This window comes from Myiozetetes cayanensis, unplaced genomic scaffold (assembly GCF_022539395.1).
Source record: "Myiozetetes cayanensis isolate MyiCay16 unplaced genomic scaffold, myiCay2020 scf2-11, whole genome shotgun sequence".
Classification (NCBI taxonomy): domain Eukaryota; kingdom Metazoa; phylum Chordata; class Aves; order Passeriformes; family Tyrannidae; genus Myiozetetes; species Myiozetetes cayanensis.
This window is the reverse complement of record NW_026087411.1, coordinates 62,280,249-62,306,609: the sequence shown is the minus strand read 5'-3', so window position 1 is coordinate 62,306,609 and position 26,361 is coordinate 62,280,249. Positions and strand designations below refer to the sequence as shown.

The 26,361-nt window shown below is 38.8% G+C and overlaps 1 protein-coding gene across 2 annotated transcripts in view; it reads left to right on the top strand.

Moving 5' to 3' along the window:
* The window catches only part of TPD52L1 (TPD52 like 1), a 54,667-nt gene extending 29,310 nt beyond the window's left edge, over window positions 1–25,357 (top strand). Inside the window, exons 4-8 of one of the 2 annotated variants that reach the window (XM_050315312.1) lie at window positions 8,769–8,870; window positions 15,282–15,296; window positions 17,958–17,996; window positions 19,696–19,756; window positions 23,532–25,357. In XM_050315312.1, coding sequence (XP_050171269.1) covers window positions 8,769–8,870; window positions 15,282–15,296; window positions 17,958–17,996; window positions 19,696–19,756; window positions 23,532–23,663 — 349 coding nt within the window. In that variant the 3' untranslated portion in view covers window positions 23,664–25,357. The remainder of the gene's footprint in view (window positions 1–8,768; window positions 8,871–15,281; window positions 15,297–17,957; window positions 17,997–19,695; window positions 19,757–23,531) is intronic. The other variant, XM_050315313.1, reaches the window with a different exon arrangement.
* The last annotated feature ends 1,004 nt before the right edge of the window (window positions 25,358–26,361 follow it).

Below are 26,361 nucleotides of genomic sequence, written 5' to 3'. Positions count from 1 at the left end.
TTAGAAACACTAAAATTTAGAAGAGAGGACGGGAACAAAAACACCTGGACTAGAGTTACTGGGAGACATTAGCAACATTTTGAAACAAAAACTTTCATTTTTACTTGAAATTTGGCAGCAAATTCTAGGATAGCTTTTCATTTTTTCCTTCACAATATTGACATTTTCCACAGGGACAGACTTGTGGGACTTTGTCAGTATGGTTGCTGCTACTTTTTATTTAAGATGAGTTTCAAAAACAACAAGCCATTAGGTGATAAGTGTCCAGAAATAGTCATGTGGAACTGAGCAGCAGGAGTCCATCTGTGCCCCTGAAAATTCTTATGTTCATGGTCCCACTCTTATATAATTCTGGCTGACACTCATGACAGTACCCTGATGCCAGTACAAATCATGGTAATCCAGCATTCTTAAGAATGAATGTGTTAAGTAACAGAGGTGATTCACTGTTGCTGTACCAAAATAGCAATGGGATAGCATTACTCACCAAGATTCTCTGATTTAGGAAGGAAGAAAACCTGTTTTAAAAAATAAAAGTTCAAAATATTTACATGCCTGCAAATTTTGTTTTCACTTAGCTGCTTTGCTTCTCTGTAAATTAAACCCACTTTTCTTTAACATGGAACTTTTCAAAGCCACAGAGAACAATTAAGCACCAATTTTTTTGTCCACTTATTGTTAACAATCTTTTTAAGTTCTCCATTTAGGGATGCATTCTTAGGGTTAGAGTGGACTTAGAGGCAGAGGGGTGGGCTTCTCTCAGCAACAGTTCTGTAAAGTGTGTTTGATCCACTAGTTAGGACTCAGGACCTAACTCATGGGATGGATGCCACCTATAATGACTGAATTTTAACTTGAGATTCTGACTATTGTAAAGCATTTGCATTTTAAGTGATTGGCCACAGGTAGCTTAGTGGTTAACCTGAGCATGCTTGACATGTAGATGTCAGAAGTTGTCATTAAAAGATTGCTATGATTAAAAAGAGAGAAAAAAACCCAAAAGGTAGTAGTTTTCAAACTGAGGAAGGATAGGGGTCAATGGGCTGATATTGTCCATAGATTGAAGATTGTGTTAGGCTCTATATACAGTTTTGTACAGTCTGTTTCTTTTCCATTAATTCATGGTTTAGGGTATGCAAAAGCAATTCTAACTACCTCTAGTAAGACATTACATTTGCAACAATAATGTGCAGCTTTTTCTGTACTAGAACAGATTTTTTTTTTTTTAATCAGCTTTGTTTTTCTATAAGGAAAAGCTGTAATGTTATTTGCATTTTCCAACCTTTTATAAAAGTCACCTGGAAGCCATTCATTTTTAATAACCATAATCATTATGGGTTTTTCAAGTCCCTGGTTGATTTCCTATACTATTCTTCAGAGCATTGATTTTTAGTATAATCTGTGTGTTTGGGGGAGGCAGGGTGTTCTACCATAGAGGAGATCAGTAACTAGAGGGCAAATGATTGCCTTGAGTTTAATTTGCTTTCATGGTGGTAAGGCATTCAACTGGAATGACTTCCCACACACATGTTTTTAATGATTGGGTTTTCAGTGAATAGAGGTGGGTGGATATTCAGATAGCTTCTAGCAATGCAGGTTTTTTATATTTTAAAAATAGGTAATTAATTTTTATTTAGATGCTAGAAGCTGGGTAAGAAGAAGGACTAAGGAAAGAGGTCCACAAGATACCTTGGCCTTTACTAAATATATATTTTGCAACCATGCTCAGCTGTGTCCCTCAGCTTTTTATTTGGTGCTCTTCTGTACTTCTTTGGGAAAAGACATAAGATATTATGGTCCTGGGAGATATTTCAGCACTATTGAGTTTCTAAGGAGCAGTTATTTCTGTAAAATTACCCACAAATAATCTCACTCCAGCCTAATAGTTCCCAGAAGTTCCTTTGTCATTCTTTCTTAAAATGTTATCAGCTGTTAAAAGACATAAGCCTCCTCTATTTAAAATGGTTAATCTCTTTGGAGCATTTTTAGGAAAGTTTCAATGTTGCTCTGCTGTTATATGTAGTACTTAACTGAGATTTGGAACGTGAGCATTCAACATGGACTCGGCCTTTTCCCCCAGAGGCAGAATAAAGATCTATTCATTGACTACTGGTTGAACTATGTGAGCAAACTTAGTTCTGCTGATAGGTAACTGGAGGACATTTGCATGGGTTTCCACAAATAGTGGGAACCTAATGTTTTATAGTTCAAATTTCTGCCAGGTGAAAAGAAAATAGAAGGTATTAGTTACGCTGCATGTGTTTTAGGCTTACAATCCACAGTACATGCAGTCTTTGTTAGTATAACTTTAAATATACAGTAACGTGTTCCATAGGTTCAGAATTCTCTTAGGAAGTCAGATATAACTTGTGGACAACCACAGTCCTACTGTGACTTCTAGGAATTAAGTATACTATGTTCCCACACACATACTTCTTCTGAGTGGTAGTAAAAGAAGTGTGGGTGTTTCTGTTCTTTGCAGGGTGTAATCACCTTTTGATGTTTTCTTTACTAAATTTGCAAGTAAATGTACCAGTTGTGTAAGTGAAGGAATTGCGTGTTGACTTGAGCAAGTACATTACTTGTGTGTGAGTCTGTGCTATATGGAAGTAAAGGCAGCTTTGGGTCCCATCAGGCAATGTTCATGCCGTCTTCAAAGATAATTATTTTGCTGCTTTTCCCCACGTATCTCTGTCCGTTAATGTGGAGGGGTGGAGTCAAAAGGTTGGAGAAAGGACTTGGAGAAGTTAAATTAGTCTATTCTCATTGCTCCTTTTCCAGAAGATGTGTGTCTGTTTGTTTGCACCAGGGCCTTCAGCTAATTGGAAGCTCTGTAGCAAGGTCAGGTGATCTATTCCAGAGGTTTGTTTCTCAGGGAAAACCCCACTGTAATTATCATTGTGGACCAGAAAATACATACATGTGTATTATAGTTATCTGTGTATATTATATTATGTGTGTATATGGTAACAGTAAGGATGGGAAGGGAGGCCTGAATGTAAATTGCCACCTTTGAAATGACAAGGATTAATAATATCCAGGAAAGGGTCAGTGGAAAGGGAATGAAGGAAAGAGAAGTGAGAAATGGAAGGAAAAACAAGAACTGAAATGAAGGAAAAGGAAAGAGAAAGAAGGAAAAGGAAATGAAAGGGAGGAAGGAAAGGGGGAGGAAAAGGAAGGGAAAGAAAAAGGGAGAGGGAGGAAAAGGAGGAAGAAAAGAAAAGAAAAGAAAAGAAAAGAAAAGAAAAGAAAAGAAAAGAAAAGAAAAGAAAAGAAAAGAAAAGAAAAGAAAAGAAAAGAAAAGAAAAGAAAAGAAAAGAAAAGAAAAGAAAAGAAAAGAAAAGAAAAGAAAAGAAAAGAAAAGAAAAGAAAAGAAAGAAAAAGAAGGCTGGCATATGTTTAATCTGCATAATTTTGTTAATCTAGTGTACAATACGGAGCCCACAGACAGTGTTATTGGCATAGTTTAAGGTGTGAAGTTTTGGCCTGGAATGTCTTAAGATCATCTGTGCTTAAGCCAATATATTGTAGCTTTTTTACCCAGAGAGCAGCTGTACCACAACTGCTTCTTTTCCCCCCCACTCAATGCTGCACCGCACAAATAATGCATTTCACACAACTACATCCTCATTTTTTCCCAAGTATTTGAAGATTACAGTGCAGAACAGCCCAGAATGTTTGTCACCTATGTCTGGCAGCTTTTCTGACCTGTGATTCCCTCCAGCCTACTGAACCAGTCACCTCTTGTGTGCTGCACACAGATTTCTGGCTTCAGCCTGCAGAGGTTCAGTTCCCACAGTTCTGCCCTTCCTCTCTCTGTGGGAGCAGGACTACCTGGGGCTTACCTCCTTTGATTTAGGCATATGTACCCATCCAAGTGTCACCACACTTTCGGTTAATTCTTAACATACCTGGGAATGGAAAGGATGTCAAAAAAATACATTTGGTTTTGAATTTGGAATGAATTTCAGGAGAGTACTAAAAAAAAAAAGAAACCAACCAAAACAAAACCAAACAAAACAGTTCACAACAGTTTAGAGTTCATTTGCAGGTAAAATAGCAATATGAATAGAAAATGCTTTATGTACACCTCATCTGTCATTCATATATGCATTTATCTCATTTGAGCACTATTTAGCATAGTTTAGTTAATGCTGAGCCCTGCTTCTCCTAGAAAAACAACAGAAAAATATTTTTCTAGCAGAGAGTTTCTCAGATATCCAGATGCTTTACACTGATTCCAGAAAAGCCATTCTTACGCTGACTAATGGTTTGAAAATTGAAAAGAAGCAAGCTCTATAGGGCATGGCTTGTGCTACCAGGCTCTGCTCTGCTCTACTGTATGGTTTTGTTGTTAATTGTTTGCATTCTATTACATCTTATGTAACAGCTTTATCACAGACAAGGGTTTCTCAAGTGAATTAATTTTACCAGCAAGCATTCACGGAGAGGCACAATGATGAATGAAGATGTACTAATTTGCAGATGTACTAATTTTACAGAAGCTGGATTTTAATTCTTTATGATTTACTGTAGTAGGTCAAGTGAAGTGTGCAGCTTGCCATTCAAAATATATGTGTAGCCTTCTCTTAGCAGTCCGTGTATTGCACCTGTGAAGGAAGGTTAGATTGAACTCTGCCATGTGAAGGGCAATTCTATAATGAGTTGGGATGAATGTGTCTGTCCTGTCTTATCCTGCAAACGATGGTCATTTAAATATCTAGTTCTCTGACCTCTCTGTATGGCTGCCCCCTGGCTACACTCCTTATGAAGCATTATTCCTTCACATGTTGTGTTTTATGACACAGTCTCTCCTTACATTTGCTTCCACTGGCTGTAAAAATCAGCTAGTGAGACCTGATTGTCACAGGATGATATAAACTAAATGCAGTATATGAAACTGTCAGGTGAAAATGCAGTCAAAATAGGCTGCAAATCTACTTTGTCTAATTAGTGTGTTACAGCACTGGAGATGTGATTTATCTCTAAAGCTTCTTTTAAATGTGTTGGGAATATCATCAGAGTATAACTGCAATATCAGCATATTTTGTGATAACCTGTAATAATCAGTTTTATAAACAATTTCTTTTTTAAAGATATACCCTATTTTAAAAACAAAATTATAATTAGAAGTTGTTAGATTAAATTCATAGGTCAATGTCATATATAAAGGTAATGTTCAAATGTTCACAGGTATTATTCACAAGTTTATAATTGTGACAGCAATTGACATAATGTATTTGTTTAATCCTTCATGTCTACCAAATACATTATAAATATTTACTGATAAATGCTAAGGAAAGCATAGAATATGATCCTTGTTAACCCCTACCAGCAATTCTTCTGTGCTACAGAGTATGTACAGATGCACTGGGTGGTCAGTACTCACCTACTGATTACCAGCAGTGGCTGCTCACAGGGTGAGAGTGTGAAGGCAACTTAGCATGCAGAGCTTGCTTACACCTTAGTGGTGTAAGGAGGACTTAAGACATACATACAGCACTTTTTCCAATTAATAAGTGTTTGTAGGTCTTACCTAGAATATCCAACTTTATTTCTGCTCATAAAGATTTCTGAAAATTATCTAAGCTGTTCAGTGCATTCAAACAAAACTGTTGTATGTTACATGACGTAATGAAAACTTCTGGGTCAGATAATTTATGCTTCATACAATTGCAAACATTCCCAGATGTCAAAGAGAATATGTTGAAGAGATCATTGTTACCAGAATGTTTGGCAAGTCACCAAGTGGATGCCATAAATGCGATGTAACTGCGAGGCTAAAAATATCTGAGCCAAAATACTGTGCATCATATATCAAAATATCAATGCAAAGTATAACTAACTACAGTGAGGCAATGTGCTCTGTGGAAAGATAATTTATTTATGAAGAAGGCATAATGATATGCATAATGATGGAGAGGAGGGAATGGAGGGGGCTTGATTTTTAAGCTATCTATCAGCGAGTTCTACTGAGATGCAAATTGCTGCTTCTTGTCTCTGCTGACAGGTTTTGTATGTTGTACTTCATTTTCACCTTTGCTATTTTGTTGTTCCTTAAAGCTCATCTTCAGCATCGGGGAAGGGAGGAGTGGTTCATATCAAAGGTCACTCTGGATGAAGTTAGTGCTGAAAAAAGACTAGTTGTGTAATAGTTTTAGCTGGATTTATGCTCTTATGTAATGTCAGAAGTACTAGGAACACAAATGCAGTCTCCATGTCTTCCTTACTAGTGGAAATACTGGAGGAAGTTTGCTTTACAGGATTTGCAGAGAACACAATATTGTTGAAATACCAAAATCAGTGTCACTTCAGCCAATTCCCAGGAGGTGTGTTCTGACCAGCATAAAGTTGGTTAGAAATATGTAGGGGACTCTAACGTTTCTCAGTGAAATTTCAGTCTGTCTGCTGTACGTGGCATTTGGAACTGTTTCTCTTAAGAGTTTTACACAGTGTGAAGAACTTGTGGAAGAAAGGTAAGACATGGAGATATTTTATCATAAAGTTAAATATGCCTTATAATAAATTTGACTCCAAGGCGTCATTTCAAAAAACCATTTCAGAAGGATATCTGCAAAATATTTTACTATGTGCATTCAACCTGTACATCAATAGGTTGTGCTACAAATGATCTTTTAAGACCTGGAAGTCAAGTCTTTGCCTTCATTTTGTCATTAGCAAAATTACACTTATGCTGAATGGTTTAGGGAGCTTCTCTGTGAGCAAACTGTCTAAGACTTGTATGCCACAGGCATTAGAGTTTTTTTGTTTTGGTTTGGTTTGGTTTTTTTGTAGGTAACTCATAAAAAAACTACATGTTTAGAGTTTGTAAAGTATCTTTGTTCTTTAGAGTTTGTAAAGTATTTTTAGAGTTGTAAAGTATCATCATCAATATCTATTTTAGGGTCTCATCCCATTCTAGTTTATATGAGAGTATATCTACTGTCAGCAAGAGAATGACAGAGCTGTTAAACTAGTTAAGCTAGAGAAAGAGGGCTCACTGAAATAAGAGCATTGCAATTCTTGCTGGGTCTAGGGACAGACCAGCTGAGAAAAAATGAGATATGGAGAAAACAACCTTTCCCATCTTCTCTGTATTTTACCAGGACAAACAAAACAGGTATAACCAGTGCCCCTTCCTTTCTAATTATAATGTGTGCTCCTTTTGTCAGTGTTGCAATGCTTTAGCCTTTGTTGGCGTTCAACAGTTGTACCTGTGTTTGATTCAGCTTATCTAACTGGAGGTTCTTAGAGAACTGGTACCCTAGTCTGCAGCTGCTCCCTGTAGATTGCCTTGTTAGTCAGTGAAAACAGAGACAAGTACCTTCATAGAAGGAGCCCTTTCACTTGGCAGTTTCAGAACTTGTTAGGCCAGTAGGATGTAAGAAGTGTTGTGGCTTAGGAACATAACATCAAAATATATTGTCTGAAAGACCAGAGCTTTATGTGGCATCTGCCGTTTACTGGTTTGTAAAACACAGTCCTGAACAGGGGACTCTCAGCAATAGGTACTGCTGGGGCTAAAGGGACATGGCATAAAATGTGATGTGCCATGCTGAAATGTTAATCTTGTTTTCCCTTCTGCCTCCACAAATTTATATTTCTTTCATATACATTGAAGTAAGAAGAAAATACTCTGTTGTAGGAATTAGGCAGTGGAAATTTTTTTTTTTAATCAGTCTCCTAGTGTATTTTGGTACATGTTTGGAATCCATAGTTTTTGTTCAAAGGAGAATTAGAACCAGTAGAGTTGTATTGCTGAATTTTTCATGATCATTTCTTCAGTTCTTGTCTGCCAACACACACCACAGGATACAAGACTGATTATAGTGTGCTCTCCTTTTGTTACTAGGTCAGTTCTTCTAATTCTGAGCTTGTCTGCGTCACTGGGAGTATCAGATAATTTACTCAGAAGGAAGGCTCTGACATGCTCAGAGTTACTCAGCAGAAAAGCATTTGTGCAGAAAAGCTTATTGATTGCTCTAAGAGAGAAACTTTACTGAAGGGTCTGTGTGGGTCAGAGCATGTATTCTGGATCAGTAAATTAAGGTGATTCTGTCTTTGAATCTGTATGCTATAAGTGAAATTAGTGACTTCTAAAAGAATTCAGTCCTAAGAATATACATTCACTGTCTAGGTTTTTTCATCTTTCTTTCTATGTCCTTCCCCAAACCTTCCTCCTTTAAAGAAATTTTTAAAAGTGAAAAAAGGAAACTTGTAGCATATGGAAAGAGATTTGATCAATTTTTCCCAATGTGAAATATCACAGAATCATTTTGAATTGCATTTGTTAAACGTACCTAATATGTATATGCTTGGGAGAGCAGAGCTGTATTTGTCCTGATTCTTTTCTGTGCTTCAGATAACAGATTTTACCACAAGATCAGTGTGTGCTGTAAGAATGCTTATTTGATGTAAATATGATTTTCTGCAAACAGAAGTTGTATCAAACAGGTGTTTAACAAATCACCATATTCTGCTTTTAAACAGTGTGTGTTGGCCTACCCGGGGGACATTACTTGCAAGCGGGAAAGACACAGCAAAGGATTGCTCTGGAGAGCGTTTTGCTCATATGAGGATTAACTGCACTTGGGAAGCAGTGCAGAAGTGGGCATCTTCACCATTTGTTTTGTGCCACAGTTACCATGTTTCTTAACCTTTCAGTGTTTGGGACTTTAAGATGTGGAAATAAGGGAAAAGGGAATTAATTGCATGGGTCGCTCTTTTGTAATACTTATCACTATTTCTGTTCTTGTTTTTGTTTTCAGTTACAAGAAAACACATGAGACCCTGAGCCATGCAGGACAAAAAGCAACAGCAGCTATCAGTAATGTAGGAACAGCTATCAGCAAGAAGTTTGGAGATATGAGGTATAGGCATCTGCAGCTTCTCTGGTCTTATTTTGACAATGAAATATATAAATCACTTGTCAGCTCTTCTTCTGCATTAGTGTTTTACAGGTTCAAGTAGTTTGTAGGCTGAGTATTTTGCAGCATTCAGTGTTTTTAACCAAAAAGAAGGTATAATGATGAATGAAGATGTAATTTTTATTAGATTCCTGTTTTGTTGGTTTTGATGTTTTTTTTGAAGTATAGTTGGAAATCCCATTGGAATAACTTTGCAGGCTCAAGGAAATGTACAAGTAAAATGGAACCAAAAATTGCTGTTAGATCTTTATTAACCCAATTTTATTCATATGTGGACTCTGGAGAAAAATATCATCTGAAGAAAAGAAGCCTGCCTAGGAGCTGCTTGTGAAAAGATAAAAAAAAAATATTTTAGGCTGGTTTTTATCATTTTTTTCAAGATGTACTGCAAAATTTTGTTCTGCAGTTGTATAAAAATAGATACGATAGAAGTAACAGGAGTTGAGGTCAGTACAAGAACTGTCACTTAAATGCATCTTCAGTGTCAAGCTTTATATGTTGATGTGTCTTTTAAAGTGTTGCTCTTAAAGTCCCTCAGCATGAGCCCAGAAATTGTACACTGTAAACCAGCCCTCTAGAGAGCTTCTTGAGTAGTTTGAAGGAGTTGATTTTTATTTCTGTGATGAAATAAATGGACATGGGTAACTCTGCAATGTATTGTTTGAGCTGCAGAATTAGGGTCTCCTTTATTAGAGATATTGATATGTATTCACTTTTTTGTCTTTTTGTATTGTATGAGGTAACCATATCCTAAGATCTGTGTGTGCTGCAAATGACTGAAGCATAGTTCTTGGCAGCTAACATTTCTTTTTCCACTTTTTAAATTTTAATCTGAATCTTAAGAAATCTTTAGAGTCTCCTCTTTATACCTACCTTTTACATGCAGTTTAATAAACCCTTTGCAGAAGTACTACTGTTTTTATTGGTGAAAATAAAAAAGGAAAATCTTCACCACAATACAATCTGCTTTACAGTGTGTTTTTCCACACTGCAGTTCAAAATGGAAATTTAGTGCGTGACTTACAGCCAGGGTATCAACATAACTAAATTTTTGACTTGATGCTGTTAAACATTCATGGGTAGTATATGCCTATCACAGGCTATAAGAATAAAGAGGCATGCAATTATGTTTTCCTAGTGCATTTTTTTTAGCATGCAGCAATCTGAGAGCTGAAAACTTTCTAAAAAATAGATTTGAGCTTTTGTTTAAAAGTTAAGGGTTTTTCTTAATGATTTTATCTTTATTTAGAATTTATTTTAACTTGTATGAGCTTTTGAAATTCATAACATCTCATGTCTCCCCAGATGAATAGACAGTTATGTGGTAAAATGTGTGGTTTATTTGTTTGCTCATTAATTCCCTATTTGGAGTCTCCCTGATGTTTTTCTTTTGATGCCTTCTGGCTCTTCCATTGTGAGAAACAGTGAGTGAGTCCTTCTGTCCTTCATGTCAGTCATTATTTCTTGTGGTTTTGTTTTATTTCGCTTCGCTTCCCTCTCTCCAGGCTCCAGTTGGATGAGTCACTTTTTGCTACCTTTGTATACCCTTTCTGCCTTCCATGCATTTCTAGTTGTATTCTGTATTTTTGAGAAAGGCATGAGATGTGTGTGATGCTCGTGTTCCCTGTTTCATTTTCGGTTCATTCCGAGCACTTCCTCTTGTAAAAAAGACAAGCCTACAGCTCAGCAAACGGGTGCTGTTGCTGTTTCCTTACTTTAGACCCTACAGCAGTGACCAAAGAGTTGGTGTGCGAATACCTTAAGCTCTGGCTCTTGATCACAGAGGGAAGGATGACTTCAACAGTTCAGGATTCCTTAGTTCCTGTTACATGTGCTTTGCACAGGGTGTGAGGTTAACTGCAAAGGCAGAAATGTCTTCACTGAAACATTTCCCCTAATTAATCACTGTTACCAAAGGCCTTTGTCGGCATCAATCCTCATCCCCTTGGAAATCATGCTCCTGGCTAGCACTTGGAGGGCAGATGGAAGGTATTTATCCCATTAGCCCTTTAGCCAAGGGCTCAAAGCAGAGGCTGAGTCCACAGGCACTTTGATTAATCAAGAAGCTGGTTTCTTGTAGCTTTCCTTGATTGAAATTTTTAACTTGAAACCTGGTTGGGAACTTTTCAAGAAAATATGAACTACCAGCACTACCTTTTTTGTGGACACTTATTGTTTTCAGTTGAGTTCTCAGGAGAGTTTTCTTGGCACTTGATGATGAAGAAGCAAGTGGTCTAGCCAGTTTCCCATAGTTATATAAAGAGTGGCGTGACTTGGGCCTTCTGCATCTGCTGAGCATCCTCAGTCTGGAGTGATGGTCAGTATGCTTCCCTCAGCAACAAAGCTGGCCTAAGATCTTGGCTCAACTTGGGCAGGTGCAGTTCTGTGTGGGGTCACATTCTAAACCTTCCCCCTCCCTTTCCAATCCCAGTTTTGTTTGGGGGAGTTAACTGTAAAGAGGCAGGAATTTTCTGTGTCATTTTTTACTTGCTTTTTTTTGCTAATCCAAATAATTTTATTTCAGTGATCTAGTATATGGATTATCACCACCCCCTCCCATAATGCCGATTTAAACAAACATCAGACTCTGGCTTAATTCTCTTGGTTAGGCATTAAGGCTGATAGTCACCAATGGCATCCAGATGCAAATCCCTGTTCTGCTTTCATTCAGAGCAGACACTTGAAACTGATTTCTAAAATCCAGATGTCATCATAATTCCCAGTATGTTCAGCAGTCTTATTCCCTGCCTGTGGCAATGGTGATTTTGAAAGGGTTTGTAGTCAGCCTGACTAAATACTGAAGCCTGCCTTCTTTATGAAACAAAATTCTGTTTTCTATGTTGCCTGCTATATCAATTATACAGAGCACTGCATTAAACATGTATTTCTTTTCTGAAGATGCTGGACCTTGTATTTTTCACCTTGTATTATCTCTAAAAATGTTACTAAAATATCATAATACAGGCCAGATAGATTCCCCCAAATGTGCTATTCTGCTGTGTTAGCATTCAAGAAGATAAAATCTACTAGAAAATAAAATGAGAAAATTCTGTATGTCTGAAAGAATGGAGATGCCACCTTTGGGGACCAAGTGCTTTTCTTGCAGCTGCTGGGCTTCTCTTTCATCCCCACCCTGGCTCACCGGTGTCACAACTCTCTAGTATTTATTTTGTGCATGAATAATCACTAGCATTTTACATTTTCTGAATTTATATTAATTATTAGTGCTTGTAAGGTCTATTTACAGTCATAATGCATCCTATTTAATATTATGATGTTACTAGAAATACCAGAAATGCATATAAAGACATTGTACTGATACTTTTGATTTAGGATACAAACCAGACAATAGCAATGTAGCTAAGATTCTTCATGAATAGCTCTTGTGATTAGTTATATGCCATCAAGATTTTTTTGTTGCTCCTCCACCTCCAGCTGATATTGTCTCCTTTAATATTTTTTGACATGGAAAGTGAAGAGTGGGGTCTCAGGTCACTTAGAAGCATGGGCTCACATGTCTTAGTGTTAAAGTCATTATGCTGGCATTTTAACATGGCATTTGGTATGTAGAGCACAGATGTGATGAGAGTTGAGGGTCTTTATCCCTTTCTCCTTTACATACTGCTGAAGTTTGGATCTTTTCATGCAGTACTGCTGGATTACTCGGGAGCCATCTACGTGGATCTAAGTTTCATCCCTGCTGATGACCTTTTTAGAAACAAGTTGTGATACCAAGTGGGACACTTTCTGGTTTTCGGTTTGCTTTTAAAAAAAAAAAAAAAGGAAAGGAAAAGGAAACTACTTACACTACACTACTATATGCACACTACCACATACATTGCTACTACTCAAGTAAATGTATTTAAAGATTAAGCTAACAAAGGCATGCATGCAATTTGGGATGTCAGCAGTTGTACTGCATATAGAGACTTCATTCAGCTGTCTCATACATTTTCTTTAATTACGTGATCACAGACCCCTTTCAAATTCAGTGCCTGGGATGAGCTAGTTCTCAAGATGAATGAAGATAATATAATGCCTCATTCCTGCCAGGAGTTGGAAGGCACATGTGGAAAGAGACAAAAGACTGCAGGGAGGGAGAGCCTGGGGGCATGACTGTGCCCCTCAGAGATGACGGGAATCAGCACAGAAGGCACACGAGGCCCCAGAGGGGTGGAGTAAGGCAGAGTTCATCCCTCTGGAAAGGGGCAAGGGAAGTTCTGGGAAATACAAAGCAGATACTGGGGGAATGCATTAACCTGTTATTTTCTAAGGATCTAGAAGATACATGAAGACAAAAACATAAAAGGGTTTGTCAAGAACAATTATCTTGAACTGACAGCACCTGTCAGCTGATAGATGGGAGGCAGGAGATGTGATAGAGCTTGACTTTGATAAGGCTGTCTGTACTGTTTCTGCAGAACTAGAGAAATGCAGCTTAGGTGTTATTGCTTTAGCAGGAAAAGAGCATAGGGAGTTGAAAATTATATCAAAAGAATAGGTCTCAGTAGCTCACTGTAATGCAGGATTTTGCAGGCATCTGTCCTGAGCATGTTACTTATCAGCATTTTCATTACTGGGTTAGATGAAGGCTTCAGACTGGCATCATTTAGAATTCCCATATGACTGCAGTGGCAGGGTATGCAAGCACTTTAGACACCAAGATTAGAATTCCACATTTATTTAGCATGGGTGCTGAATATAAGGTGCTTTACTGACAAATAGAAAAAAATATCAAAATCAGAGATGGGGAGCTCTGACCAGCCAGCTTCGCAGAGAAGGGCTGAGCAAATGCTAGGCTGGAGGCTCATATGTGCAGATGAACAGGGGTTATTTCTGAAGACTATCTCTCATTTAACGTTTTTAGAAGCAGATAGGGCCAATATCAATTGGTGATGGCTCAGGTATAATTAATCCATTTTAGTGCTTTGGGAGTTGATTTTTGTTGTGCCTTTATTGTTGTGCCTTTTGGGGCTCTTTGTTGTTGTTTGTGGTGATGGTGGAGTTTTTGCACAGCCTTTTAGGATTTCTGTGATCCAAGGATTTTCTGGGCACTTAAAACTCTTGCTAGAAAGGAATTTCTTCAGATACTGTATCTGTCATGCCCCAAACTACCATTCTTAAACCTTTCTGGTTTTGATACCCTTATACAGGAAATAGTAATACTGCCTTGCTTCAGAACATAATTTCATAAGCATTTTTTTTTTCTGATGGGTGAGGCAGTTGTTTTCTCTCATTTCTACTGACACCCCTTTATTTGTGCTGGTTTTTAGAGGTTTGCAGTAACAGATTTCATTTTCATGTGGCTGTGCAAGTATCTGTATTAGCATGGAGAAGAGGGTGGCTGCTACCGGGAGGCAACAGGTAGTAAAAGTAGGCTGTATATGCCAACAGTATTACTTAAGTTGGTCTAAGCAGAACTGTGTTATGAAGATAAACCCATGACTGTTGGAGAAACAGCAATATACATGATGATACATATAACCCTGTAAAGAAGCCTGAATAAATCAATACTTTTCTTTGGAGGAAGGTATGAATGTTGTGCAGTAAATAATGCATCACATCACACATTGAGAAAGGATGTGAAAAACAAGTACTGAAGACTCTTCATGTTCATTAAGTGTGCACCATCTATCTGGCTCGCTGTGTGAGACAGGTGTTCCCTTGAAGTGGTCTGTAATTAAAGACTACATCAGTAACACAGATGAAGAGAGGCTGTCTGCCTCATCATGTCTCAACTTCGGAACATTAATGACCTCCTTTGAATATTGTATATCAGTGTGCCTCTCCCAGTTCTGCTGCTTTAATTAAGTTTCTTGTGAGCTGGAACACAGTGTCAAAGTGTTTCAAGTGTTGTTTTCAACAAGGAACAAGTATTTTAAAAAATGTCATTTTAGGAATTAAAAGCCCCTTATTTTTTCCCTACCTTTCTTAACTGAGAGATGATTAAGAAATCCAGTGGGGAAAAAAAGACATTTGCTGTTGATGTACATGCACATTCCAGTACACCTGTACTTTAATTATATTAAGGTAGGATATGGGGAGGGAAACCAGTTAACATTGTTTAAATCTGATCTAATGAAGAGAACATAAAACTTAGCAGACAATACTTCTGTTATTCAATGCATACAGAATAGGTGACTGCATAGTGAAGGACTGTGTAAAATTTTTTGCTTTGAAGGGATCTTAACTGATTCACATTCTAGTGTGAATCCCAGCATCAAGATTTGAATGCAAATTATTTTATTTTTCCCCTTGGGCAGTTTGACATGTTACAGCTGTATATGTATATATCTGTTACCTTTTCCTATTACTTTTAACTCTTGCTTTTCTTTCCTTGTGCATCCACCACAGATCGCATTCAATTAGGTAAGAAACGTTACTCTCCTTGAATACTGCCTCTGTATTTGCCAGGATTTGTGTTATGGACTGTAAGGCAGTAACCTCTTTCCTTTCAGCATCATTATATAGGATAAAAGCATATGCTACTTAAACTGTAATACTTTATTTTTACAGCACGATGAATATAACAAGAAATGGACTGAACTAAGTGTTTGCCTTGAGTAGATCAGTCTGAAATTCCAACAATGAGCATGCTCAAAAGATGTTGGTCTTGGGAAAACCTATTTATACATAATTGTATTCTCTCAACCATCTTTTTCTGTCAGAGGTTGGAACAAAAACAACAGTAAAAATTCTATTCAGCTGAGTTTTAGAAAGATTTTATGAAGTATTTAATTACCTCCTCTTCAGTAAAGCAAAAGTATCTTAGCCATGACTCTTAAGTCCTGGGAAAATTTCCAATAGTAGGCCAAGTTCTAAACATGGTAAAAAGTTCTTTATATTTAGAGTTCGAATTTATTGATTCTGTAATGCCCTTCAATATATGATGAATAAGAAAACAATTTTATGTGTATTCAAAGATTCTATAAACAGTGTGCCTTTACGTCAGGTCACCCTACAGAAAGGTTGAACAGCCCCGAATCCCCTCCCAGTCCCCCTGGCCTTCTAGCAACTTCAGTCCCCGGGAGAGCCCAAGAATATTTTTTTCCCTTCAGCTAAGTTATCCTAACATGGACTCTTACTTCCCTGAGAAAACTCCAAACCGTGGCAACCTTCCTACCTCACTCTGACATGAAACCAAAATGTAATATTTAGCGACCTTTGTCATGAAGGATCTCTGTTTTCTGCCCTATTCACCACCACAGACAGGTATGCCTTTAAAAATTCCTTATTGTTTTAGGCTTCCACTAAAAGAAGATATTACCACTGTTTCTATAACTTGCATCCTCACCTCTTTAGAGAAATTAAAAGATGAACTCAATAAATAAAAATTGTGCAATTTGCACTTAATATTTGGATTCTCTGTCATGTCCATCTCTCATCTGTGTGAATTTAATTTGACTCAATGTAATCTTCTTACTTAAACCTTCATATTTGGAATGTTTTGCTATTAGAAGAGGAGCAGCCTAGGCTGAAATACTTCCAAACTCTATTTTTGCCTATTTGTCATATGTTGGAAGACTAAAATGGCAAGCATGCTTGTTTAATTTAACTAGGATTGTTAAAGATTTGCTGTACTTGTGAAATGTTTGGGCTAATCTTTCATAACTCTTAAAAATTATGCGTAAAATTGAACATGAAACATTTGCGTTGTCTGCTGTCCGGTCTCGTCAGTCTGAGCTTAGCAGAAACCTTAAAATACATGCAACAGCAAACAGTTTGTATTAGATCTCTTTCACCTCTTTGCCAAATAGATCTTATGTCCCTTCCCCACCCCCATTTCTGAATCTTTAATCTGGAAAAAAAAAAATCTGTCTATGGACTCACTGCTGCTATGAATTTGTGCCATTTAGAAAAAACACATGTGCTGTTTGTATGAGAGCTTTCATTTTTTAATGCTATAATCATGCTTTATGTGCAGCCAAATGTTGGTGGCTCTTAAAGTAAAGCTCTCACTCTTCTCAGTCAGACCAGGCTGCAGCTGTCAGTCAACACTGAAAGTGGCAATGCATGGATTTTTGAAAAAAGACATACTCTTGCAGCGCACACTTTACTTAAAATGCTCAGATCTAAATGTGCTTATGGAAAGTTCTTAAACTTCAAATAAAGATTCTTATTTGGAACAGGCTTGATGCTTCCCAGCAGTGGGAAACAGGTGATGATGTGACAGCAGAGTTGGTTTTGATGGCTCAGGTGGGAGAATTTGGTTAATGTAAGTCAAGCAGTTAGTGTGGGTGGTCATCTGCAAGTTTAAAGGTGTGCAAGGTGATTTGGAGATCTTTGATGCAGAGGCTCCATCCTCTGCTTGCAACCTTCCAGTACTCTTGCTGCTGGGAAGTCTGAGGAGGGAAGTGTCATAAGGAGAGCTGGATGAGAGCTGTGGAAAACAGCTTCCTACCTTTGGGAAAGTTGAGGGGCGAAGGAGGAGGTGAAATGTCCGAGAGATGCAGACAACTGAGCGTGCTGTCTCTCTGGTTGAAGTTAGCTGTTTAGGTATCTAGTTGTGCAGGAGCCTGTTCAAACTGGGAGCCAGCACTGGCTGTTTGGACTGTGTATGTTGCACATGCGACAAAGGCAATTGCCTGCTCACCTACTGCCCTGAGGCAGCTCTGTGGATGTTCACAAACCCGAGGTGTGCTGCACTTGCTCAACACAGAGCTCATCCCCTGTCACTGTGAGTCACAGGGGTGGCTCTCTGTTCCCCTGTCACATGTTGTGTGTCTCTCTAGATAGCAGGGGTCTGTGCCATTTAAATGGATATTTTCAGGAACTGGTTTGCATCATTGTTTTGAGCCCCATTGCTGGTCAGTTGACATGAGAATGAGGTAGCAAGATCTTTAGCACTGAGCATGAGATGGAGTTCACAAGTGAGTTTGACAAGCTCCTGCCATCAGGAGAGGAAGAAAACCAGTATTCTCGAAAATATGTATATGTACATTTAAAGTTAATTAAAAAAATTATATTATAATTATGTTGGAAATTGAATTTTACAGCTTTTTTTCTTTATTTTTTACCTTTGTCCTACAGCTACTCTATTCGCCATTCCATAAGCATGCCTGCAATGAGGTAATATGCTACCCATATTCTGTTTGCTATGGTAATGTTCAGCAGTGTAATGAAGGGGGATTTGCATACTTTGATCCTGATCCTGCAGTTTTTAGTTAGATGAGTAGTCTCACTTCAATCAATTAAGGTTATTCATGTAGATGAGGGCTGCAGGACAGGCCATCTGGGTTGTTTGTTTTTTTTTTTTTTTAATTTTAATTGTATTAAATGTGTAATCTCTTGTACAAGCCTTTGAGTAAATGAAGCAGTTCTGAGATATATTTGAGTAGCTGATCGTTATCAGGTTTGCGTTACTGAATCTGAAATTCGGTTGTTTTGCAGTCTCTAGAACATTGTCCAAAGCCCGTTAATGTCAGAGATGATTTTCACTCAAACAGGCTTTGGATCATGCTCCTGTGGAGGGATTTTATATGAGTGCTTTCATATTTTAATGGCTATAATCATGCTTTACTTGACTGCAGCCAAATATTGACGTCTGTGCAAGTAAAGCTCTATTTTTTAAAATAAAATTAGAATACAGCTTTCTTTTTACTCCCTTGGCCTGTAAATATATGAATATCCCCACTCCTTGCCAAGCATGTGGGAAAAACAAACCTCCTACCCATATGATGGGTGCTAATTCATTCACCTTCAGCAGGTGGATAGTTTAAGGCAAGCATTCACACATGGGTCAAATGCAAGTTGTAAAACTCAGTTTCTCTCTCATTTTGACCCTTCTTGCCCTATGAAAAATTTGTCATCCAATTAACAGGAAGAAAATCTACAATATTTTTCCAACTGGCTTCTGTTTTCCCTTTCTTTAAATTAGGGTTATTTAAACTTAGCCTGATGAGGGATATGATGCAAATGGATTTGCAGAAATAGGAACTGTGCTGGACATCAGTGTCTGAGCTGCAGAGCCTTCACTAATTATGAAGTGCAATGTATGGAGCACTATAACTGAGCTCTCAGGTGTCAAGCAAGGAGCAGAGAACCAGAAGGTCCCCTTTACCCACTGCAGATTTGCCCAAGTCCTTTGTGCTGGCTGAACACAGAGAAAAGCTTAGCTTTGTCAGAGAGGCACCTTAGGAACAGAGTCTCCCTAAAGTCTTTGTGACTGCAGATGTATCCTGCTGTTTTCAAAGACATATCCTGCTGTTTTCAAAGACAAAGTCACAGAGTGGGGGGTCAGGATTCCTCAAAGGCATTTGGGATCCACTTCCAGTGTAGTTCTAAATGTCCTTCTTCCCAGCCTCAGGACATTAAACTTGTCATCTTTGTAATAATGTAGGTTATGAACTTGCTCGTCAGCTGAAAAAAAATGTTCATTTGTTTACAGCAACAGCACAAATGGATAAAGCTACAACAGAAATGATAAAACCATAGAAATGCAGCCCTACAGCCAGCAATCTATGGCTGTTCTTCTGAGAGCATGATAAATGTATCACAGAGTAGGCAGGCCAGTCACCATTTGTCTTCCATTAGTAGGAAGGTTCTGCTTTTGCAAATTTGTGGCTAAAAAGTACTCATCCGATTACCATAATTGGATTTGACTGACAGAGCACAAATTGAGTGTTCACAGCCCTGTTCTGCCAGGCAGTCTTCATTCTATCCTGGCATTGTTGCCTTATCACAAACTGATCAAATTGTGGAGTTATCCCATGATGTTTGCAACTGATGACTCTTTTTCCTTCCTTCAACTTTTTTTTTTTCCTCCTAGGAATTCTCCAACTTTCAAGTCATTTGAGGAGAAGGTTGAAACCACTGTCACAAGCCTTAAGGTAAAGTTTAGGGGCAGAGTTATATGGCTGTGTGTTAAAGTGTGACACCTTAGTTGTCCCTATCATTTGTACAGGAGACCAATTGAATTTGCTGTTCCATCAAGAATTTCATGGAACTGCAAGAGCACTAATGGAGAATGAAGGCAATATGCAAAGAAATTGCCTTTTTCTGTTTCATTAGTAAGAAAATATTTCTGTTGCCCACCAAAGTGAGCAAGTGGTCTCAGAAATGCCAAAACCACTGGTTGGAGCTGTTGTGTAACTCAGGTGTGATTGATACTACGCTCTTAGTGGCTCTTAGCCACTAAGCCACTAACTCGTCTTTCTTTGTCTGCAGGTGTGTTTCCTTTCAAATTTAAATGTTTTATCTAGATTTAAAATTCCAAAACTCTATTGACATATTTGCTGCAGGAGAGGAACATCTAATGGCAAAGTTACCAGGCAGCACTAGCTAAGGCTCTTACTCAGCAGGGCAGAGCGTGGCAAATTTACAGTTCGCTACTCTTTGCGGCATGGTGAGGCACAAAGGGGCAACATGAGGATTTGTCTCCTAATGGTTCTTGCTCATCAGATAAAGTCAAGTGTGCTCATAACATGGCATGTTACTTGGCTGTGATAGAATGCTCTATCATTTTCAGATTTTGAGTGTTCCATGTTTATTTAGTGATAGATTGTTCTGACAATCCAGGTTAGGTCATGATGGTGTAGGGCAATTTCATCTTCATTGCACTGTGTCAGAGCAGGAAATGCCATCTCAGTTTCACAGGTGGGAGGCAGAATCCCAGGAAAGACTGAGAGTGTCTAGGAGGAGAAGCTAGAACAGAACTCAGACCCCCAGAGCCCCAGCACAGTGCTGTATACACTTTCCTATCCTTTTTACTTTAGCTGCAAATGCATTCTGTAGTCACTCTTACTGTAGGAGGAATCATTCATGCAGTGGGTTGCACCAGCTTGGAAGATCTGAATTCTTGCCTGCTGCAGTCAAGCCTGTTGCTTGCATTTATCACTTTGTGTTCCTTCTACTTCCACCCATTGATATAAGGGATGCAGCTCACTGGAACACCTGAAGTCTGAAATTGTTTGGGTTGGTTGATTAGGTTTTTTTTTTGGGGGGGGGGGGTGGTTGGTGTTTTTTCTCCCCATTTTTCACCACTTACCAGCAGGAGAAGTGCAGCACTTTTTGTATCCATTTAGTCACTAAACCTACTCTCAGGGCTTTCAGTAGTACTTCTAGCTCCCAAGTTTGCATCTAGACTACGCTAGACTCCAGAAAAGACTCCAGAAATTCATACTTCCTACACACATAGGCCAACCTTTGAGAGAGACAGCTTAAAGCCTTGCTTTCAGGGATAAAGGACAAATGTGAGTGATGTTCTTTCTGCATCAAGGGAAGGGTGTCTGTTTCCAGTCACCTCAGTGTGATTCAGAAAAAGTCAGTTCAAACTGCACAGCTCTGAAGACCATTTCCTCTCACAGTGTTTCACTTGAGGAGGCAGATCTTACTCTGTGGATTAAGCAAAGGTGTTCTAGAGGAGACTATTTGTCAGGCCAGCTCAGCCTGCTGCGTTCAGAGTGCTCTTAGATCATCCTTTAAGGAATCTCTAGGTAAGCAGGACAATACAGTAAGTTTTGAGTCTGAAATAATTCATTGTCCAGTGGCAAACCCAGTAGCATTTTCTGAAATATTTTCTGTCTGTTTTCTCATTCTTTCCTTCATTTCCTCATGCAAATTGGGAAGCTGGAGTTGTGGACCTAGGATGTCACCAGTATAGACTATGGAAAAATGGGAATGTCTCAGCACTGTTCTTCCTTTTGCCTGCCTCTGTGCCAAGCCTTGTAAGATTAGGAGGACTGGGGGATGCGGGGAGAAATCATGTGGTTCCTCTTCAATTTTAGGATCCTGTTGTGGTCTGAAAAAGTGGAGAACTTCCCAGAGAGGCTTCTGAAAAAAAAGTATAGCAGCAGTCTTATCATGTTCCTTCCACCCCTATATTAGCCAAAACTGATGTTCAGATTTCATACATTTAGAAGTCAAATTTAAAATTAGATTTTATTTGCTCTTGGAGTTTGGACTTTGGGTTGCAGCTTTCCTGGGAGAATGTATTAGTTCAGTTTCCCCTGGAAATCAAACAGCACCTGGGTGCCTCATTCCTTTCAGCTTTTCTGAAAATCTGAACACTGGTGAATTAAATGTTGGCATAAACACTGGGGTACTGGCCAGTTAAGTGACTTTCCTCATTCTTGGCTTTGGATGGAAGAGTAGGCAGAAAAGCAAATGAAAGAAAATGAAACTGCATTAATGTTTCTTATTTTGAGGTGTCCAAATAAAGATGCACCTTATCTGACTCAGTTGAAGTAGTGCAGGAATAGTTTACTTTCACAATCACCCTGATCGGTCTGAATCTATGTTGAGAATTTTAACTGGCAAATAAGTCATGAGTCTTGTCATAAAAACTTGATACTAGCTTTACTAGGCAGTAGCTGCCTTTTTGCTGGAAGTTCTGGGCCCACCAGCATTTAACAATACATGTATTTCATACTGCTGTTTGCAAAAATCAGTGGTGGACCGACACCTTCTGAACCTAGACTGGATACAGATTTTTACCTCTCGAGTTGGGAATTTTTAATCAGTGACTCAAACTGTCAGAGCAAATATCAAGCCCACTACTACCTTATTTTTTTGCACTTTCAAGCTAGGCAAACTGCTGAGCTAGCTAAAGAAACAAAGGATTACATAGGATTAACCCTTTGGAAACTTAGGACACAAAGTTCATTTAATTAAAATAACCTTCTTAAGCATTCAGGGGCTGACAGGCTCCAAAACTGCCAGTTTGTCTTTAAGTCTTGCTACAATTCTAGGATGGAGCACAGAGTTTTACCCTATTTTCAGACCTGAGTCAACTTTGAGTGGGCATATCAGCAAGCCAAGCCACAAAAGAACATTTTCTTACCAAGACAACCTAGTCAAAACAGCTTTGTCTCTCCATCACATTGGCTTGGTCGTTTCCAAATCTTTAGATAAAGCTCTGTCTTTGTTAGGAAAACTCTGTTTCAGAGATTTAGTCTTACTGGTTTTTATTTTTACTGCATTTACAAATTCAGTGACCCGAAGGATTCTGGAAGTACATATGCAAGCATGTTGTCATATGTTTCATCAATGTAATTTGATATCTCTTCCCTGCCTTCCTTCATGAAAATGCTGCAGGCAGTTTTGTATATCAATATCTATGTAGCTGCAAGTGCCTGAAAGGAGACAAGCTGCTGGGTTTGTTCTTCGGTTACTGCATTCCTTCTGCTGTCCAAGATCCCAGGACAGTTTATGTATTTTGCGAGAAGCTGTGTTACTGTTGCAGGCGGATGGGCCACTTTACTCAGCAAATCGAGCCAGTTCATTTTAATACCTGTCGCTTATCCAGGCTTCATAGAATTGGAAAAAACAGTGAAACCAGAGTGAGCTACTCACATAGATAACCACACTGCGTTTAGTGGTAGGGTCTTGGGTTCTGCCTGGGATCTGCTGAGGGACTGGTTCATTTAAGCGTTATCAGACATGCCACTGGCAGATTTTACAATGGCAGCCTAGTTTAGAAATTGGAGGAGGAAAGAATTTGCTTTATTTGACTGTTTTTGTAGCTGTTGTTCTAAGAAAAAAACATCCCACGTGTTCTCTGCCTGAACAGTTCCCAGCCTTCCAATGACCATGGGGTGGAATGTAAATGGGAATTGCTTCACTGTGAACAGAAGAACTTTCTGTTCTCTGTTTGCCTTGTTTCAGACCAAGGTTGGTGGGACAAGCCACACAGGAGGCAGCTTTGAAGAAGTTCTCAGCTCTACAGCCCATGCCAGTGCTCAGAGCTCTCTTGCTGGTACCCGAGTTCCTGAGAGTGAAGAAGAGCTTCAGTGTTAAACTTCAGGCCCTCCTGAGCTCCACGTTGTTCTTTTCACAGACTTGCCCAGACAGTGATTTGCAACCTTTTCTCACCACACAACTTGTGCAACAAGGTTTTGTCAGCTTTGGAAAATTGCCTCCCTGGCCTTGGGTTGGAGAAATGTTTCCTCTCCCTATTTCTATTTTAGATGGGCCATTTTAGTGCCAGGTACTTTGTACATCATCAAAACCATAGACCAGTCATTGGCTATAATGCACTAAATTCTGTGTTAAGTGGCTAACATAGTTTTCATTTTCAGGTGACTTGCCTCCAACAGTCTCCCAGTCCCTGTTTCTTATCTCTTTTAGTTTGCTCTTTTGTATGTGTTGGTTTCCAGATCCCCTCTCAGTGCCACATCAGGCAGATGGACCTAGAGCTGTGCTAAGCCTTCAGCTGCCAGCAGTAGCCCATACACCAGCTGTCTACCAGCCATACCAGGTGCCCTTTGTTCGGGAGTTTCAGTAGATGATCTATTTCCTAATAGAATTAAAATCACTTATTGTCACAAAAAATTTTTGCTCCTTCACTGGTGCAGTCTGGCATCGCCTTCCACCTGTTACTCGGCAGAGTTAAGGAGGACAGGAAGAGACACCCAGTTATTCATGCAGAAACTGAACTGATCACAGCTCTGGATTCGAGATGTTCATTGTGGCTGGAAAAGTTTCAGTTTAGAAATACGTACCATTGCTCACTCTCCGTGGTTTGGTAAGGCTTGACGTTATAAGTTAATTACAAAATCAAGTGGAGCGGAGGAAATCTCTAATATTTTTTAGCCTCCGTAACTTATCCTCAAAAATAAGGGAAGGTATTTATAAGCTTCAGTCAAGCTACAGCCTTAAATGAAAGAATACAAACCCAACAACTGGCTTCAGATGTGCCATAGCTTAGAGAGCCCTTGCCTTCAGCCTGCACTTCAGAGCTGCTAGCACAGACCCTGTCATCTCACAATACACAGGATGAATAAAAACTTTACTTCGCTCTTGGTGTCAAATTTTGTCATGCTTTGCTCCAGGATGTAGTTCCACCAACTGTGTTATCTCTGCTCAATCACCAAGAGCCAGGCATCTCTCAGCTTTGATTCAGCATGCTTTCTTGCATTCTTCTAACATTTTTTCTAAGGAAAGAGCAGCATGTTTGTGACACTATCTGGCTGTCTAGTGAGCACGTGTCAGTATGCATGTTGCGTTACTCAGTTCACCAGACTGAGGTGAACCCAATGTTATCAATAAACAAGATGGAAAAGAGCCTGACTACTTTGAAAATGGATGCATTTTTTGAGCATATGCCAAAGCTTCAAATCAGTGTTAGTGACTTTGACATTACATACTGCTTAAAATTTTGTGAGAAAACTTGGCTTTAAGTGATTTTCCCCTTCCCCTGTGGCTTTTGTAGTTTTTAAAAAATTTAAAGTTCTTTTGTAATGTTCTACTGGACATAAGTTACCTTTGGACATTTTTATCACATGCCTCTTTAGTGTGATTTTTAGCATGGATGCAAATCTAACTATGCTTTTCTAGTATTCTTGTGACAATTTCCTAGCTTATTTTATGCGGTTTTGTGCATAAATGTGAATTTATTTAAAATGTAAGCTATTAATGGTCAACTTAGTTTGTGTAAATGAAGTTCTTGATATTCTTATTAAAAATAAATTTCTCTCTTACTCTTTTACACTTTGTGATGTTTTAATTTAATTCTGTGGTTACTAGTAGTACTGAGCAACATGGTTTAGTGGGAGAGGTCCGTGCCCATGGCAGGGGAGTTGGAACTACATCGTCTTTAAGGTCCCTTCCAACCCAAACCATCCTATCATTCTATGATTACTGTGCATCTATAAGCCTTGCTATTTCATGGAAGAATATCAAGGTAAATTGCCTGAACATAATCTGCTGTTTTTACCTACAGTTTTTAAAATCTGCTCAGTTTCTTCTGGGCCTGAAATTCCCCATGAAAATGTGGCCCAAGTTTTGAAAATTCTGAGGTTCAGTGGAGAAACATACTTGAACTAAGTTCAATAAAAGTGAAATGCATGGTATAAAACATCTAGGTCCAAAACCACTGACCTTTAAAGCAGGACCATCAGCCAAACCAAGGTCAAAACATGGAATCCAAGCACTAATTTAGACCTCATTTTATTTATTTATGTATGTACATATACACACTGAAAATACTTCTAGAAAGCAGTAAATTGCATTTAATTCCATTCATTAAGAGCATAATTTCAAGAGTGCTAGTGGAGGTGGGCTGGCCAGGCAAGCTTCACTTCCATACAAATTCTTAAATGTTACTGTCACGACAGCAGCTGCCACTTGCTGTAGGGTCAATGGGGATATGAACAGATTGGGAGAAAGACATAGGAGGAGGCAAGTTCTTCTTGCAGATGATGAGTCCAGGGCCTTTTCCTACATGTGAGCAGTGCACTTTAGAACGACATTGGGAAGCCTGAAACCCCACTGTTTGCTATCTTTTCTATCAACCTGTCATCACAGCTCGTGCTTTCTGATCACACCTTCTCCCATCTCCTTCCAACTAACTCCTGTTTCTGTTACAATACAGTGTCCAAAACTGACACAGGATTGCAGCAGCAAGGAGAAGAGAATATCACTTTACACAAAGTACCTGTTGCATTTGTTTAGAACCAAACCCCACCCAATGCACACCCAAACCATGTCTCCATTT